We start from the raw sequence: 18,177 nt of genomic DNA on the forward strand, positions 1-18,177 counted from the left end.
ATTTGCCCACCTGCGGATTTTTTTATTTATTTGTTTTCATTTTATGTTGCTCTCTGCTTTTACTTTGAGGTGGGGATGTCACACTTTAAAGTTTAAGATAATAAAAGGACATGTCAGTATCACCCAAGGATAAAATACATAAATGGGACTATTTAGAGCATGAATATTCTTTATTATGATCATCTTAAAAAAAAAAAATATTTACTTTAAGTTCTTAAAATGATCTGAAGACCCAATACATGCTGATTTAAGATCCCATTCCAACCACTGTTATAATGGACGGGTTCTTGAACTCTGAAATAGCACAGCCACCGCATATTAAATACAAACCTGAATGACAATTTTTTCTTAATGGATCATTGTCGATGTGAAGGTCACTCATGTTTTCATTCTTAAAAGAACATAAGTGAACATCTCTCAAAAATACTGCTCAATCTATTACCTAAAGGAGAAGTTCGGCAAGATTCTAAACTTACTAAAACGTGGCTGCCTTAAAAAATAAGGAAGGAAAGCATTGATAAGTGAAGAAGGTCAACTGAAAATGCTGCAGAGACACAAAGTTTAAGTAGAACTATCTGTGAACGCAACGTCGATTCTTTATGCAGTCGATAAATCTCGCCTTTATGGAAGAGGAAACGTATAGCAGTTGTGGAGGAAAACATATTGGATGCAAAAGACATCAGTCTAAAGGTGAAGTTCACATTTCACCAGGAGAACAACATTAACTACACAGCCTGAGCTACAACGAAAGAGGTTTAAATCACACTGTATTGGTCCAATCAAAGTCCAGCCCTGATTCCACAAATTGGAAAGAAACGTTCAGACGTTTAAAGATTGAATAGATACACTAGGTGGAGCCAAAATCTCACACTTTAACATGTTGCACTGCAGCAAGGATACAAAATAAACTGATTTGAAATCCCAAAACCAACATTTATTCATTTTGTTTTTGTACTTCATTTAAAATACAAAATATTTTGCAGTAATATATTGTGAAGTAAACCATTCAACAGCCGTTCATGCTTCTCATGTAGCTTCAACATTTACCAGAATGTTATAATTATATACTGTTTCAGCCAGCAACATTGTTTCCAGGGTATTCACACTGAAATGCACCAGTTAGTGTGTCCATGCCATCCTATTGTATTCTCCAAATTAGTAGTATATTTTTCATTTTCCAGTGCACAAGCCTAAAAAAAGGCATCTAATTTAGGACAATCTGGTTGTCCTAAATTAGATGTGCAAACTTATTTTGAAATAATAGTCCACTTAATGTTTTGTTTTTTTGTAATATTCATATATATTAAGTATAAAAAGGCAGAAAATGTGCATGGACTGCCAGAAATATAAACAATACAGGTGTCACAAGAGCTCAGTCACAAGTTCAATCATCAGAGGTGATACCCGATACTGTAGGCTAAACATGTTTACCTGACGATAATATAAAAAAAAAAAAAAAAAACAAGCAGAAGTTCACACTAAATCAAAGAGTGAAAACTAGAAGTCGTCTAATTCCTCACAGTCTAACTTCCTTACGCCATGCCAACTCTGATCTTAACACATCTACGCTCAAATCAAACCGTTATTTACAACAAACAGAAAATATATATATATATATCTGCACGCGGTGTTCTGGCATGTTGAAACCTAAAAACTTGATGCAAGTTATGATAAGACATGAAAATGCTTTAAAAAATAAACAAAAACAAAAAGAAAAAAAGAGAATCTCCTATGTCCAGAAGGAGCAAATTACAGGACACACATTGGAACAATAGAAAGCAGTGTGCACTTCACGCATGCACACACACGCTCGTGAACTCACACACTCACCCCTGTACTTCATTTGCAAAAACATGAAACCTGCACTCGGACTGTAATAACATACACTGCAGAAGGTAAGCATAAATCAAAGTCACCAGTGCAATCACTCCTTGAAATGAAACAAGCAGTATTTTCATTCACATAAACAGATACACTTGTATCCACATTCAGTATTATTATTTCCCTCCCGCCCCCCACTTATTTTCCCCAATGGTGACGGTTACAATAGGACGAGACAAGGTGGTGAAGCTGGTTCACACTGGCAGTTATCTGGTGAGCAGTTTGGCAGTAGTTTAGTTTGGGTTTTTGATGGATGAGTTGAGAAAGGGAGTGTTTGACATGAATGTCCGATCTGGAGTTTCCTTTCACAGGCCCGTTTTAGAATCGCTCAACTCTCAGTAAGATGCTGAGAACAGCTGAATAACATGATTGTCGACAAAGCTACAACCATCGAGAGTTAAAGTAGGTTCCTTCCACTTACTGCCATTTTTGAAATCTGCTTTCAGCCTTGTGTCGGAACCCGGACCCCTAAGAAAATATGAGTTAGAACAGCCTTCATTAACATTTTTTTTTTTTTTTTCAGATATTGTAAAAGAAGTTGAGGAGGTAATCTGGGTCTCACATCAGCTAACATCCACTTGATCTTTCAGACCTCCCAACCATAGGAAACAAACAAGGGCACCCTTGAAGAAACTCCAAAATACACAACCATGGAGGGGTTTTTCCAATCACTTCAAAGAGTATCAGTTCAATTTGTTGATTTGTTCTTTATAGCTTACAAAATGGTCAAATCTGTCATATTTTCTGGCAAAATAAAGGTAATTATCAGCTTTATATTAAGGACTATTTAAAACAGCAAACTTTTTTTTTTTAAACTCTTCTTTTCATCAGGTGCCTTTTATGAAGCTTTGAACATCCACCATGTTTTTAAAATTTTGGTTTGCATAAATCGGCATTGAACTGTGGATCTAAGTAACTGCTTTCTACCAAGGCACTAGAAACCATGCTGACAGCTTTGCGATTACCAACACGTCGTTAAATACCTCCAAAATTCTTAGCAAACTTGTACGATTAGAATATTTCTGTAAGTACGTGTACATAAAACAAAGTTGGAGGATTAATGCCAGTGAAATTAATGTTACGATGGGAGAGAGTTGACAGGGTTTGCACAGAAGCAATAGACGGCGACACTGGATCAGTTAGTGTTCAGCAACAAGGGCACAATGCAACAGTAATAGAATATAAGTTAAATGATGGTAGAAACCAAGAGGCTACAAACAGACTGTTTGGAACCACAGTGGCTTGGAAATGTGTTGATACTTGTACTTTTTATATTGGCTTTTGCTACATTACAACCTTAGCTTCAATGTGTTTTTTTAATAGCCAACATAAAAGTTGCGTGTTACTGTAAAATGGAAGAATAAGGATTTATGGTAACCAAGATGTTTTTTGCAATTGTGAAATAGGAAAAGGGTGGCGTTCATTTGTGCTCTGCTCCTTTTACGCCTTGATTTATCTAAACTACATCCAACCATTTTTCTACATCTGCCTGTTAATCGGAGGGTGTGCCTTTAACTTTTGAACAATAGACAACAGAGGCATTCGCCCTATAAGACGAAGGACATCAGAGGGCATGCAGACACTCACAGAGGCCAGATATATGGCATGCATGTTTTTCAGTTAAGGGGAAAAAAATCAAAGTACCTGGAAAGAACCCATTCACTGTATGAACAGAAAAGCCCCCGCCTAAAACTTTAACCAAGGAAACTCAAAAGTTTCCAGCTATCAGCACTTGCCTTTAAAAATCACCATGGAGGAAATACATTGGGGGATGTTTAATTTTTGCATAAACGCTTATGTTTTGTCAAAGTCTTAGAGTTTGGTTAAAGAAAATCAGAGAGCAAGTCGTATCATGACGACTTTCATTAACCACAAGTGGAAGGACACAATTTGCAAAGCAAAACAAGCCTACCTTAAGCTTCTTTGCCAACATGCAAAATAAAAAAAAATGTGGTGGAAATATAACACAAGAAATCCCCCAGGGGAAAAGTTCCAGTTTCTAGATTTGGAAAGCTGGTAGAGACATACCCCAAATAACTTTCACCCGCAAAGTCAAGCTTAATGTGATTCAGCAAAGTACAAATGCACGCCACTTTCTTATATTTTCATAATGAAAGACATGTTGAGAAATCTATGTGTCAATTATGAGTCACCTTGTGTTGGTCTCTCCTATACAGTCCCAATAAAATCCACTGAAATATAAGGTTGCAATGTGAGAAAATGTGAAAACATTTAGTTTAGCACTGCGCTGCTAGCGTGCGACACCAGGCTGTTCAGGCACTACGACCGGACACGTCTGACCTGGAAATATAGCTCCCATTCTTTCTCTAGCACACACGCACAAACAGTCCACCTGTAATAAAATAAAGATAGGTAGTTAAACAAAAACACCTACTACGTAGCTTCTACTTTGAGTCACTCTTTTCGCAGCTGGAATCATAATACCACTGCTGCCATTTTTCTTCTATATGCCAAACACCATATAACACTTTTCTGCAAGTAAGAAAATAACACCCTGGCTCATAGGCGTGCAGCAAATACAGTGCAAGATGCAGCATACTTCTGCAAAAAAAAAAAAAGACAAGAGGAAGGTAAAATGCTTAACAGACACACGAGTTGCTCCATGCAGTTGCTTATGAATGTGATTCACTTATATTAGCCTGCCTGCAGATCATATGCCATACTTCCATCAAATATGTGGATATTTGATGGAAGCTGTAATTATCATGTTTGTAAAGAGATCACTAACACGCACACGTACACTTGGCCACACTCATGTTTCAGTCTGAGCGGTAAAATCCTCTCTGGCACATTTTGTCTGCTTTTCAGTATTGCTCGCTGCCTCTTTTCTTCTTTTAATGGTTGTGGGGGATTCGTAAGTGTGTGTTCACTGGAAGGTCACAGTGCGACTGGGGCCGACGGGGTGTGGAGATGAGGACATGTCAGCAGTCTTGGTGTAAAGGCAGCCTTGACCACCAGAGTGACGGCAACCACAGGGTAAAAGTAGGTGCCCACGACAGCTGTCGCCTTAGCAACTGTCACCACCGCGATGATCACATTTGCCAGGGTGACGCGGGGACGGCCGTAGCAACCGCTGCAGCCAGGAGGCGGCCGCGTTAGACAAACGAGTTCATGGCGTTGACAGGCGACGGCGCCTCCGAACTCTCGTTGCCCTCGTGCGTGTCCTTCTCCTTCTTGCCGCTGTACTGGCCGATGAAGGAGCCGTCCTCGTTGAACTGTCCATCCCCGCCCTCCCCGTAGTCCACTAAACTGTCGTCGCTCTCGTCGCGCCGCACCGTCCCGTTGGATGGCGTCCGGCTGCCCTTCAGTGGCTTGTGGTCCTCGGTGTCACTGTTAGAGAGCAGGAAGGTAAAGCAGCGAAGAACCACTGAGAAATTATTCATACTGTTGATCCAAATTCAAACAGGCTCTTCAAAACATTCACATTCTACAGCTTTTCCACTGCACAAGTGTTGCAAGAACATTGGCATGTCTTGATGCCAAATTTTAAGTCTACAACAATTAGGCATGGGTCAGGTGATGGTACACAATGACTTTCTAGAACCTTCCATTGTATTGTTTTTGTGGCATGAGGTGGTTGCTGCAGACTGACAGTAAGACGAGGAAAAGGAATTTCCATGAACTTTCATCTAATGTTTATGGAATGTAATTTTTCACTATTTTTAACACAATATTTCCAACGAATACTGGCAACAACATGCAAAAGTTATAAAGTCTGTTTAATTAAGCAGCCTACCGAAGGCAAGATACAAATGGAGAAAAGATTCTATCACCAAACATCACCTGATTGTTTCATTACTCTCTACTATCTATCTATTATACCAGATCATGCCTAATTACAACGACACAAATTAATTATGTCAACATTTACTGCACAAAAAACCCCAAACTGTAAGTAATATTACATTTTATGTTCCTGTACTTGTACAGTGGAGCAGCTCAGCTACATAAAAGTATCATGTATAGCGTTAGTGCTTTAATGCTGGAAGCCTGTGTGCTAATGGAGGAAGTCTGCGAAGTGCGTGCTGTTTGACTAGTTGCAGTGAACCTGAATAAGAACTATTTTAGTCAATATGCCAGCAGGTAGCATGCAGCAGTCCAAAATGCAATCAGAATGTCTATTTTGATGCTGCATTTCAGTAAGAACTCCTTAATCTAGTCCTTTTTTATGCAAGCTTTTCAAGGATAATATCAACACAGCCTTTAGATTTTTTTTTCTTTACCAACTGTCTATTTACAATCAATAAAGCAGTATTTATTTGTTAAAGTTATGAAGGTAGAGTAAATAAAAGCAACTCTTTTTGTGTTAAACCATTTACTAAGGTAATACAGACCCAGTTACACATGGTATTAACTGTAGGGGATAACTTTCAAGTATCTTTTTAAAACTGTAGAGAAGTTAATAACTCATTATTGACACAACATTACAGATGGTTTGAAATAAAGTTGGAAATATAACGCTCTTCTGTGCTACACTAAAACAAGTAGCAAAAAAATTCTGCACACACGCAACTTAGACCGCTCTCTTCAAATTTTATTTTACAATTAATCAGGATTCGGTGGCATAAAAGCTTGTCTTTCCCATTTTGAAGAGTGACACTAGGCGATTGTAACATCAGGTATACACATCAGGGTGACATTATGAAACTACAAAAATAGATATATTCATGTTAAAGCTTTTTTAACAGATCTATACATGAGCTGCCAATAAAAAGTAGCCATATCTGTATCGACAGTAAACAAAATGAGATGAGTTACAGTGAGCTCCATTTATGACTTTTGGATAACTGTGAGCACAGAAACAGTTTTTTTTTTTTTTATCAATTGCATAAAAACAAAAACTGCTAATAAGGAGACTAAGGCAGCTTTAAAAGACAGCAATGTCTGATTTCCTGACACGATTGTTCAAGTTATTAAATGTTATTAATTGAACACCTTAATGCCAGGTGTAAACAGGGTCTGCACTGATGCTGCTTGTCGCCACAAATTAATCCACTAAAGTTAGAAAGAGCTTTAAAACCAACCGAGGGTTGCATTTGGTGCATGCTGGTTTTATTGCATGTCTTACCTCTCCATTGACCTAAATCCCACAGAGGAGAAAGATAAAAATGCAAATTTACATAAACAGCACTTTATGGATAATTCAGTAGTTTTTGGCCACAGAAAATGTATATATCTCACAAAGAATGAAAACTTACAAGGATGCAAGTTTCCATTTGCATCTTTGTAAACTAAGCATGCAAATGGAAAGTAGAAAATAAACAAACAAACAAAGCTCCTTTAATAGTTCAACCAAAGAAACTAAATTATTTCAATACTATATCTCTAAATTCCAAAATATACCTTGACCTAATAATGTCATCATTAGGTCAAGGTTCTTAATTACATCTGCTAAATCAGAAGATCTAATTTAAAAACCTAATAATGCATTTGTTCCAACATTTCAGAATTAGTTAGTGTAAATGACTGGATGTTGCTTAAAGCTAAAGTACTGCGGATTAATCAAAACCTTTTCAGGATTACAGGGTCAATTAGACGGGCGATGAAAAGGTGAGTTGGTAAACAAAACATGTTTTGAATTTTGCCTTGCCTCAATGGAGCATTTGAAAATGGAGCCAGGTGAAGGGGAGTGTCTCTGTAACCTGATGACATGTTTTACATACATAAAGTAAAAAAAAACACACATGTATTTCTCACTGTACACTCTATTGTAGAGTGTTTTCTCTCACCTGTACTCCCCGAATGTTCCATCGTCCTCCTTCATAGGTTGGATCTCTGGGTCTTGATGAGCGTCTTCTTTCTCTTTAACTGCAGATAACACAATGAGAGCCCTTTAAACATGCACTCTTCCATTCCCCGCAGGCCCCAGTTATGTCTTTTACTGTTACTGGTTTACCTGGATATTTGCCACCTTTGTTTCTCTTGATGAAGCATACGATAAGAAGCACCAAGATCAGGAGAGCGATGGCGCACATCAGTCCGATAAACCAGCCCTGCGTGGCGATGTCTACCTGCCGGTTGGGGGCAGCTGGAGGAAAAGACGGAGAGGGACAGGAAGCGGAAAAGAACAAATGGAAAGTGTGAGAACAACTGACTGAGTGCATTTGAAGAGATGCACCAATAAATGTGTGGGAGATCTGAAAAATGGCTGACTTAGTTTGACTGACGCTGGCCAACAACTGTCTGGTTAAAACATTAAAAGTATAAAATCTTTCCTATTGGCACATTAGGAAACAAAGTGCACTACAAGCACTCTTCGACGTGGTAGCTGTTACCTACCAAACTCAAAACGTAGCTATTCTCTGAAAATAACAGCGAGGTGTTTAAAATTAAGTCTGAAAAAGCACAAAAAGAGAGATTGTTGAGTAGAGATTGTTTTCACATAAAAAAAAAATCCTCAGCTCATCCACAAGTTTGTGCTTGGAAGATGGAGACATGTGTCTCTGTGTCCATGGTAGTGTGATCATTTTATTGACCAAGAACTTGCAATAAGATAAGAAACAAAATAAAAAGAAAAGGTATTCGGTAAAAAAAAAAAAAAAGTCAGAATATATGTCTAGAAATTAATGTTGATCAGCAAAGTCTACTTTCCCCAATGTATGATATCAAAGAAACAAACAAAAAAAAACATCTTTCTTCAATAAATAAATGACTCAATAGGTTCTTTTTGAGGTCTACTTTTAAGGGGAACCATTTTTGCAGCACTCAGTGTAAGCCAGGGTAGACGTTTGGATGTGCAGTTAGGGGCATGGGAAGTGCTTGTACCCTTGTGAAGCGGGGGATGCAGAGACAGAGTGATGGGGGAGGTTGGGTGGGGGGGCTCTGTGGGGCCTGAAAGGACACGGAAAGAGTAAGACAACACAAGAGTGCAGGTGACAAAGGGCAACATACAGTACTGAGAAAAAGAATTAAGATATCCTGTACTACCTCTGAGCTTTGTCATTTAGAGCTCCTACAAACACTGAATTGATCGTTGTATCCAGACCAAAATAACTCAGATCTGAATTACAACAAGACAGGCATGCACACAAACTGGGCTTGATTAAAATCTCTCATGTAGCAGATTAAAGACAACAGGTAGCAGAGTGTAACAAGGCACAGGAAATACGTTATAGAGTTAGGTTATACAGATAGAGATTGCAAGCATAGCAACAAGGCAGTGTGCATAAAGGTGAGATACAATTGAAAACAGATATTCACATAAAGCTCATGAACACACATAACCTTATTTTTTTCTCAATGTGACATTAAATCAGGTTTGAATGTTTCCTGTTCCAGCTCGGCAAGGATTACCAAAATCCTTACAGATTGTTTCTTTGTCTTTCTTCAAAGTCAAAAATGTACAAACACTAAAATTACTACACCATTAATCTTTTTGGGGGAGCTCAAATGATGATTTCATGGCATTGTACGCTTCTGAAAGGTTAATATACGAGCTAATTAGAGGCGGAGTAGGTATGTTGCATTGCTTCCTTCTTGGATATTATAGAGAAATGACAAAAAATCAGCAAAGGTATCAGGAAGAGATTTGCGAACCTCCATAAGTCTGATTTATTCTTGGGTACGTCTTCCAAATGTCTGAAGGTGCCAAATGCCTCCAAATTATTATCTAAAAGGATAAACGACCATACAAGTTGTTGATATTTAGCAAATAATTGTGGTAATTGTAAATGACCTAAAACAAAAAACTTTTTGCCTGATTTTAAGTCACATAATGAAAAAAAAGGTTACATGTCAATTTAATTTTTAAATATCTAGGATTAACTCTAAATATAATAATAAAATACGACAACCTAAGGATTGTTTTGATTTTCTGATGGGAAAAATATCATGCAAACATGTTTGAGGCACACATGTTACCTTTGCCTGGCTGTATAGTGGGCTGAATAAGAGCTTAAAAGAGAAAAGGAAAGACAAACACAAAGGGCCGTAAGACATTAAATGGGGGATAAAGAAGAGCCTCCTCCTGGTTGTCCCTTTTAAAGGAATCTTTAACCCAACTTTAGTTCTAACCCTCAGTAATGTTGCTGATGTAAGATACTGCTGACCGTTTCTGTCTATCAGAATTTCGGTGTGAATCACCTCAAGCTAAAAAACCAAAAGCACATTGGGCCATACCTGTATCCATGGCAGTAGATGCCTCTTCTGTGATTTCAGGGCCAGGGCCTTTTCTTGTCCGAGCCTTCAAGTAAAACTTATAGAGCATGCTTGAGTTCAGGCTGGTCAGTGTGATGGCAGTCACGTTGGCTGGAAAGGTCACTTCCTTGACTGGTCCCAGTTCACTTGTGGTATTAACTGTTGAGGAAGCAGAAAGAGGTGAGTGACAGGAAGTGAATGACTACATAAAAGTAGAAGAGAAAACAAGTTATTAGGTGTCTGGTTACCCCTACCAGGGTGGTATTTGAGAGTGTATCCTGTAAGGCGTCCATTGTTGCTCAAAGGTGGGCCCCATTTAACCGTAAGAGTGTCCAAACCGTGGTCAGTCACGCTCAGAAAAGAAGGAAGATCTGGTACTGAAATACAAAGTAAAGCCATAGTCAGGATTTATTATGTATTAGAAATCTCTGGAATTGGTATGAAAAAGGGTATGAAAGCCAACTGTTCAGAGGATAATGCTAAACTTTACATACACACCTCCTTCAGGGGTTTCAAAGGTCTTTTTGGGGCTAGGAGGTCCTTCTCCTTTGTTATTGAACACCTTGATGAAGAGGTCGTAGACACTGTAAGGCTGAAGCCCCGGCAGCATTCCCTCACTGCGGTTACCACTGAAAGTTAAAATTTGCTCCTGCTCGTCTGCTTCTTCCTGTTGGTCTTGCTGGCCTCGCACCCGACGGTAGTACACCTGGATAAAAGACACAACGACATAAGCGCTATTTTAAAGCCTGGTCACCAAATGTCCTGGTTTATTTGAGTAACCGAAGTCATGATTTGAAAGCACATTGGTCCAAGGAAAACCAAAAACTAACAAGTTTTTGTGGAAAAAAAAAAAAAAAAAGTACCCTGTATCCTTGCAGTTCACCTCGGACAGAGGGATCTGATACCGGTTCCCACTGAACTTCTGCCAGCGTGCTGTTAGGAACAGTGACCTGGATGCTGCCAGGAGCAGACAAAGGCTCTACCAAGTGGAGATACATCAGTGTTAGTCATCAGCATAGAAAATGACTTCAGATCTGCTACTGTGTCTGAGGCAACTACACAAAAAAACCACAAACACAAGGACATCAAAAAAGTTCAACATTTTAAACTTGCTCAAACCTTTTTCTTTTTCTTTGAAAGCAAAAAACTAAATTCATGGAAACAGCCGCAAAATTCACTCACTGTCTTCTCCCGAGTATCCAATCACAACTGTGGGTTCAGGAGCGTTGCCGTAGTTATTAAAGGCCTGAACTTTAATTTCGTAGGCCACATAGGTTGGTGTTCCAGAAACAATGAGCTGGGAGTCGTTGACAACATTCTTCGAGGTCCAATCGTCTTCCACATCCTTTTGTCTCCACTGCACCTTGTACTGGAGTCCCGGACCATTTGACTGAAATCCTGTGAGGGGCTACGCAAGACAAATGTTAAAGAGTCTATTGGCTAAAAAGCTGAGGAAAACAGTTTTAAATCTAACTAAACTAAATCAAATCCTTCTTACCTTCCAAGAGATGACCAAGTTGTCAGACTCGGTTCCTGCTCCTTCCACATTTGTTGGATTTTCATCCGGAGCTGAGGAAAATCAAATAATAATGCATGGCTCACTCTGTCCATCTGGGAACCTTAAACATGAACAACTTGATAAGTAATCTATGAAAAGTCTTTACTACCTGAAGGGTTGGTCCTGTACTGTGCCGAGGGGTTACTGGGGTCGCTGTAGCCGACGTCGTTCTGAGCCAGCACTCTGAACGTATAGTAGACGTATGGAGAGAGCTGTAGCTGGGCCGTGGTGGTGGTACCAGAAACTTCTGTGAGGTTGACCCAAACTCCTGGCTGGTGGAGTAGATCCATGTATTCAATCAAAAAGTCTGGAAGAGAAAAATGCACAATGTTACTGAGACCATATAGATTGGAAAGTAAAGATCTTGATTCTAAAATGCCAATTTGTCTGCACTGCAATTTGATGGTATGGGAATAATCATGTTAGCATCTCCTTTCTTCCTTTCAGTCAATCAATTTTATACTGTAGCCAATGAGATCATCACAACCTGGAGTATCATAATATGAGTAACTTTCTTCATGTTTTGACTCATGCAAAAAATATTTTATAGAAGTGGCACCATTTGTGGCAACATAGGAAACAGTGTAAGAGAGGTTCACACGGAGAATTTACGTTTTTTCATTTGTTACCAGTTCAAATCTGACACCAAACAATAGTAAAGTGCAAAAATGAATGAATGAATCAGTCAATCAATATTTCATACTCTGTATTGGACTGTTGTTTTCATCTCCGGGGATCCAGGTGAGCTGAACACTTCTCTCCATCTGGTCGGTGAGCTCCAGGTCAGTCGGAGGGTCCGGCTTTTCTGTAAGACCGGTCAGAGTAAAGTTAGAACTCGACATCATGCCGGTGGGCTTTCTATTGTTACACAGTAAAGGGAGCATGTTTGAGTTTACAAAGACATATTTAATGCACCATTATGATGACAAAAGCAAATCATTAAAATTCAGCATGTGCCTTTTGGTGGAATGTATGTTTTGTTTTTTCTACATTCATTTCATGATGACTTGCGATTCACTAACACGTTTGTGTAAGTTTGCTAAGTGTTCGGTGATTTTTATTTATTTTTTTTGCAGAAATTGTACGTCTCCTACACGGTTTTGTCACTTTTAGCTCATTAGACGTAAATGCTGAACTGAATGTAGGAAAAACAAATCAATCAATGATGCTCATACACACACCCACAGTTCTGACAGGAGAGAAAGTGAAAACGGCTGCACTGAAGAACTGTGGACATGGAGAAGAAACTAAAGTGCCAAAAATGTAAACATAAATAATGCAGCACATGACGGAATGGACCGGATGGCCTGAATGAAAGCTCTATGTTTACCTAACACAATTGGTGGAGGAGGAGTTGCCTCTGATAGCAAGGAAAATAGAGGAAAGTGAAAGAAGAAGATAAGCTGTTAGTATAAGATCATTTTGAAATGCAAGAAAAGGCAGGAAAAACACAACTGAAGCAATAGGATATCACAGAATCAGCAAAGATAAACGAAGAGGACAGTCATTTGAATTCATGGAGTTTAAAGAAAGATTCTGACGTACAATAAATGATTGTTCTTGTTTGAATGAAGTCCTGGGCCATGATGCAGTGGTTAGCCCAGTCCAAATTGACACAACATGTCAGCAATAAATCAGATTACATGTGATTTCTCTCCACCTACCTTCCCCATTCCCCAGGGCCTTGAGTCACCCTCAAGGCCCTGCTGCCCTGGGTGGTCAGCCAAGTTGCACATATCACCAACCGTCAATGTTTGCAATGTTTTTTAACTCATGTAACGTAGCGAATGCGTCAGAAAATAACACGTTTAATGCAAAAATGTGTCAACGCACCAACAACAGTCAATGCAGCACTTGCAGAGTCCTGATCCAGAATGGTGTTTGTGATGCAGGTGTAAGTGCCTGCGTCATCATCTGTCACATCTCTGATGATCAGACTCTCATCGCCCACCTCAAACCTGCATGGATTACAGGTTTGAAGATGTTTTAGTATCATTATTATTGCTGTCGTGTTTTTATCTGAAGGTCTGCTGTACCTCTGATCGTCTGGTAGTTCTCCGTTATCTTTCAGCCAGGTCATGGTGGGCATGAGGGTGGTGTCATGTTTGACTTTACACTCAAACAGAGCACTCATTCCTCTCTGCACCTTTTTGTATGTCGGCTGGGTGAGGATGCGAGTGGGTTCTGGAGCGCAGAGTTAATAGTAATTCGTATTTACAGCTAGAACATAAATAGAATCATTAAAGCAAATTTTCCATCTCTTACTGACCTTTAACTTCCAGGAAGACATCATTCTCTTTAAATCCTAGGTTATTGGTGGCAGTGCAGGTGTACTTCCCACTGTGTAAAGGTTGAGCCACGTTGATTTCCAGCGTGCCGTTCTCATGGATCACATAGGAGTCGCTGTTCTTTATGCTGGTCTGACCGTCTTTAAACCTGTATTGAAAAATTGAAAAGGACACTTTCGTTATTGTGGTTATGGGAAACACAAGAAACTAGAAGACTCCTGTCAAGTTTGTTCATAATGTCTACAGATGGAACCAGAAACAGTCCATGCCGTCTCCCCAGCCCCCGAGCAGTTTAACAGACACAAACGACAAGCCAGGAAACAGCTATACAGCTTGCCAACACGTCTCAGTCACGGCTCTCCTTTACATATGAGAAAATGAATTAAAATTGTTTCGACCTTGAGAAACCCTCAGTTTTATGCTGATCTTGGAAGAAAACGGCAAAATGGAAAAGTGACCGACTTGGTTTCAATTTCAACTCCTACCATGCGATGGTTGGTATCGGTGAGCCAAAGGAGGCGCAGTCGAGCAGCGCCGGGTGGTTCATGATGACTCGGTACACTTGGTTTGGCAGAGTGAGAACTCTTGGAGCTTCAGCTGTTGAACGCACAGACAAACATTGCTGCTGGATTTCGTTGCTCACGTGGATGTCTGCGTATTTGAAGATACGCTAACAGCTAGACAACTTTAAAACCTACCCAGCACATTTACAAACGCATTAGCCATCAAGTATCCAAACTCATTAGATGCATTGCACTGGAAGACAGCACTGGTTCCCGACTGTACATTGCTGAGAATCACAGTGTCCTCCTCTATCTTTGGGCCATTTTCTTCATAAACATCTAGGACAAATAAAAAAGGAGATATTTTTGTCTTTCTGGCACTTCAGTTAACTGCAATGCAGCATTTGATGGAATTTATCTGCATCTTATTTTACCGTAGTGTATATTACAGTGAACAGATACTAGTCTGTTTTGTTTTGTTTTTTTACCCTGTATTGGACGTCCATTGACAAACCAATTAATTTTTGGCTTGGGATTTCCATTAACACGGCAGGTTAGGATGCCGGTCTCATTCGGAGCCAATATCAGGTTTCTGGGAGCACTGATCCAGAAAGGAGCAGCTGGGGAGGGAGTATAAAAATGCACAATGAGATTACCGAGAACACGACTCCAATCCTTTAGATATGCTTGTCTTTATATGTGTTTATACAACGACGTTAGGGGAAGCTGACGAGCAAAATGCATTTCATTGTTATTAAAAGTATGTAATCAGCAGATTTTGGTGAATTTATTTGGATTGTACATTTTACTTAAATCAAGCACAGTAACACATTAGGTAATACTCAAAAAAAATCTTTATAACCAAGACGTTTTGCTTTTTTAAATGTTGCAGATAACTTAACAAGAGTAAATACAACAAGATTTTATATTCACACCTGGCTAGGAAGGTTTGGGTAATTTTCTACCCAAATAAATTATTAAGTATTTCAAAATTGATGAAGAGACAACAGTAAGTAAAAATCTTTGCCGATCTTCAGACCTTTAACGGTGACTTTAATCAGGTGATGTGCAGAGCCCAGCTTGTTAGTCGCTGTGCAGCGGTATTCGCCACCGTCGTCTTCATTCACGTCAGAAATCTTCAGTGTTTTGTTGAAGTTGGAAAAGAACGCCCTGCCGCTCGGCAGCTTCCCTGCATCCTTCTGCCATGAAATGTCTGGAGTGGGTCTGTCACAGAAAACACATAGATCAACTTCACGAGACGTTTTTTTTTTTTGTGTGTTTTTTTTATTTTTATTTTTTTTATTGCAATTTGTGTTGCATGCACCACTTTGTGTTGGTTCATCATATCCCAAAATCCCAACAAAACATGCTGGGTTTAGTGGTTTTAATGTGACAAAATGTTGAGAGAAGTTCAAAACGCATTTTTAAAAAATACAAAAAAAAAAAGCCAACTTACAATCCCTCAGCGATGCATTCCAGCTCGAGAGTCTCTCCTCTCAGAACCATCTTGTTGCTCGTACTGCCGCTCGGCAACTTGAAACCGGGGCGACGCTCCCCCCCTGGATTGCCTGATCACAGGAGGAAACAAGTGGGAATCCGAGTCAAGCCAAAGCATCAGCTAGCTGAGATGTTGGTCTCACCACAACATTTACAAGAAAGGCTTAGTATGTGGAGATGTGAAGTCAGGAAGGGATATTTACGACAATTAGTTAGAGGCACTACCAAGTCAAACTGTTTTCTAAATGTGATAAGATGGGATAGAAAATAATTTATGGTACCAGAATAAAAGAAAGACAAGTTTTATACATCTTTATTTATTCTTTAATATACTCTTCAGTTTGAGAAACAGGAGAGAATTGTGTTGTAACTACACAGGGAGTGTGTTGAGGCCAAGTTAAAAGGAGCATGTCTATGCCGGGGGGGTAAACACAGGGCAGGATTCACACTGGGAATACACCAACAGCACACACCACTATAGAAATCAGTCATATTATAAGCAGCCAAAGTCTCATTCATTGTTTCCACTGGAATATGACAAAAGAAACATGATAACCATGCAATACCAGGAAGTATAAAGTTGATATTTACTTTCTCTTCAATAACATTCTTTTAAGTGTTGCGTTGGAACCATTGTGATGCTGAAAGATGTGCGCTGCATTATCTAATGCGGCGGTTTTCAAAGTGTGAGGCGCGCCTCCCCGGGGGGGCGCCAGAGCACTTTAGGGGAGGCGCGGTGCGAGGGAAAAAAATAAACCGGAAAAGCTATCTGCTTGCTGTCTACTGATGTGAGAGAAACGTCTTTTACGCACACGATCAACTCTGTGGATTTAGGAAAAAGTTGGTACTGTGGGGTGCGCGTGTGGAGCGGGGATCAGTGGAAATGTTTCCCCCCTTAGAGGATGTTTTGGCCAGTGATGTCAGTAACGTTACTGACGTCGGACCACTTTTTTCAGTAACGAGTAATCTAACGCGTTGCTATTTCAAATCCAGTAGTCAGACTACAGTTACTTATCAAAATCATTTTTGCGTTACTGTGCGTTACTATCTTCTTTTGTTATTTAATCGTATTTCCTCTACGTGTCTTGTCGAGTGACCGACGTCTCTATGCGACAGAAATGTAAACAATGGAGGGAGATGCGCGTTTTGTTGGTGGAAAAACTGGAACTATTTTGAGTTTCTGTCGACAAGTCCGATTATTATAAGCGGCTTTGGGCTTCATTTTTTTAAAGTCGCTTGCAGATTTAATGAGCGGCGGGTTGCGCCTTTTTGGGCTCGTTTTTGAACGTGAAGTTGCTCATTTGGGCTTGGAAATAAGCAGAGACTCACAATAAATCCCAGAATTTGTCCGTCATTAAGGTAGTTTTACTCCGTCTCTCCCTGTTCATCATTTCCAGGATGATCCGTCCCGCTGTGTCTTTGTTAATGTCAACTTAATTTATTACCTCTGAATGATGTCGAGCTTCGCGTTGCGCTCCAGAAAACTGCAAACATCGAGACCAATATAAACAGCGCAATAAACGTGAAAACAGCCACAAATAAACGTGTCCGTAGTTGGCAATGATTATAATGGCAAGTTAGCACCGTTATAATTATTAATATTACGGTAAGTGTCGCAGCCATCGGAGCTGTGGAGCTGCAGTAGGAGCTCTGTGCTGCGACATCAAACTCAGGGGCGTAACGCAGAATCTGGAGGCTGGGGGGAGGGGGGCTTTAAAATTCTTCTTAGAGTTTTCCAGACAACAGTGGACCACACAAATTACTCATGTTTTTTATTTTTTGTACAATCTCCTCTTCAGTTCAACCTTATCAGTGGAGACACATTGTTGATGTTACCATTATAAAATAACTTACAATTAAGTATTGGCAAAGCTCAATGTGATTTTCACAGGAGGCAGAGCGTTGTTGTTAGCAGCTGCTGAAAGTAACTAAAAAGTTACTTAATCCTGCAGTTAGTTACTTTCCTGCAGTTAGTTACTACTTGACTTGGAAAGTAACTTAGTTACCTCCCCCCCCCCCCCCCCTTCGACCCCCGTCCACGGGGGCACTAACAAACCTTAAGCTCCTTGAAGGGGGGCTCACCCTTTCATACTTTGAAAACCCCTGATCTAATGCATACATGCAGAGAATGTACAGCATTCTGCAAAAGAAGAGCTGTACATTTTCCTTTCAACTTTTACACATTTCCCCACTTTAAAGTGAACGTCATGGTATTTTATCATAATGCTATGTATCTTATGCATGCTGATTATGAAATAAAACCTTCATAAGTGTACAGTGTTCATATATTCAG

The 18,177-nt window shown here is 39.7% G+C and overlaps 1 protein-coding gene across 20 annotated transcripts in view; it reads right to left on the reverse strand.

Moving 5' to 3' along the window:
- Positions 1 to 189: 189 nt before the first annotated feature.
- nrcama (neuronal cell adhesion molecule a) overlaps positions 190 to 18,177 on the reverse strand; it is a 52,866-nt gene continuing 34,878 nt past the window's right edge. For 4 of the 20 annotated variants that reach the window (XM_044107876.1, XM_044107877.1, XM_044107869.1 and 1 more), the window contains 23 exons: positions 15,844 to 15,955; positions 15,427 to 15,611; positions 14,876 to 15,007; positions 14,583 to 14,726; positions 14,370 to 14,481; positions 13,866 to 14,032; positions 13,633 to 13,780; positions 13,430 to 13,554; positions 12,927 to 12,956; positions 12,300 to 12,401; positions 11,706 to 11,903; positions 11,537 to 11,607; positions 11,221 to 11,446; positions 10,902 to 11,017; positions 10,537 to 10,744; positions 10,293 to 10,415; positions 10,021 to 10,197; positions 9,763 to 9,795; positions 8,668 to 8,733; positions 7,799 to 7,930; positions 7,632 to 7,710; positions 6,971 to 6,982; positions 190 to 5,232 (listed from right to left, as the gene is read on the reverse strand). In XM_044107876.1, the coding sequence (XP_043963811.1) occupies positions 4,998 to 5,232; positions 6,971 to 6,982; positions 7,632 to 7,710; positions 7,799 to 7,930; positions 8,668 to 8,733; positions 9,763 to 9,795; positions 10,021 to 10,197; positions 10,293 to 10,415; positions 10,537 to 10,744; positions 10,902 to 11,017; positions 11,221 to 11,446; positions 11,537 to 11,607; positions 11,706 to 11,903; positions 12,300 to 12,401; positions 12,927 to 12,956; positions 13,430 to 13,554; positions 13,633 to 13,780; positions 13,866 to 14,032; positions 14,370 to 14,481; positions 14,583 to 14,726; positions 14,876 to 15,007; positions 15,427 to 15,611; positions 15,844 to 15,955 (2,933 nt within the window). In that variant the 3' untranslated portion in view covers positions 190 to 4,997. Of the gene's footprint in view, positions 5,233 to 6,970; positions 6,983 to 7,627; positions 7,711 to 7,798; positions 7,931 to 8,667; positions 8,734 to 9,762; positions 9,796 to 10,020; positions 10,198 to 10,292; positions 10,416 to 10,536; positions 10,745 to 10,901; positions 11,018 to 11,220; positions 11,447 to 11,536; positions 11,608 to 11,705; positions 11,904 to 12,299; positions 12,402 to 12,926; positions 12,957 to 13,429; positions 13,555 to 13,632; positions 13,781 to 13,865; positions 14,033 to 14,369; positions 14,482 to 14,582; positions 14,727 to 14,875; positions 15,008 to 15,426; positions 15,612 to 15,843; positions 15,956 to 18,177 lie in introns of those variants that run through there. The other 16 variants (XM_044107872.1, XM_044107870.1, XM_044107886.1 and 13 more) reach the window with 12 other exon arrangements.

This window comes from Gambusia affinis, linkage group LG23 (assembly GCF_019740435.1).
Source record: "Gambusia affinis linkage group LG23, SWU_Gaff_1.0, whole genome shotgun sequence".
Taxonomy (NCBI): Eukaryota; Metazoa; Chordata; class Actinopteri; order Cyprinodontiformes; family Poeciliidae; genus Gambusia; species Gambusia affinis.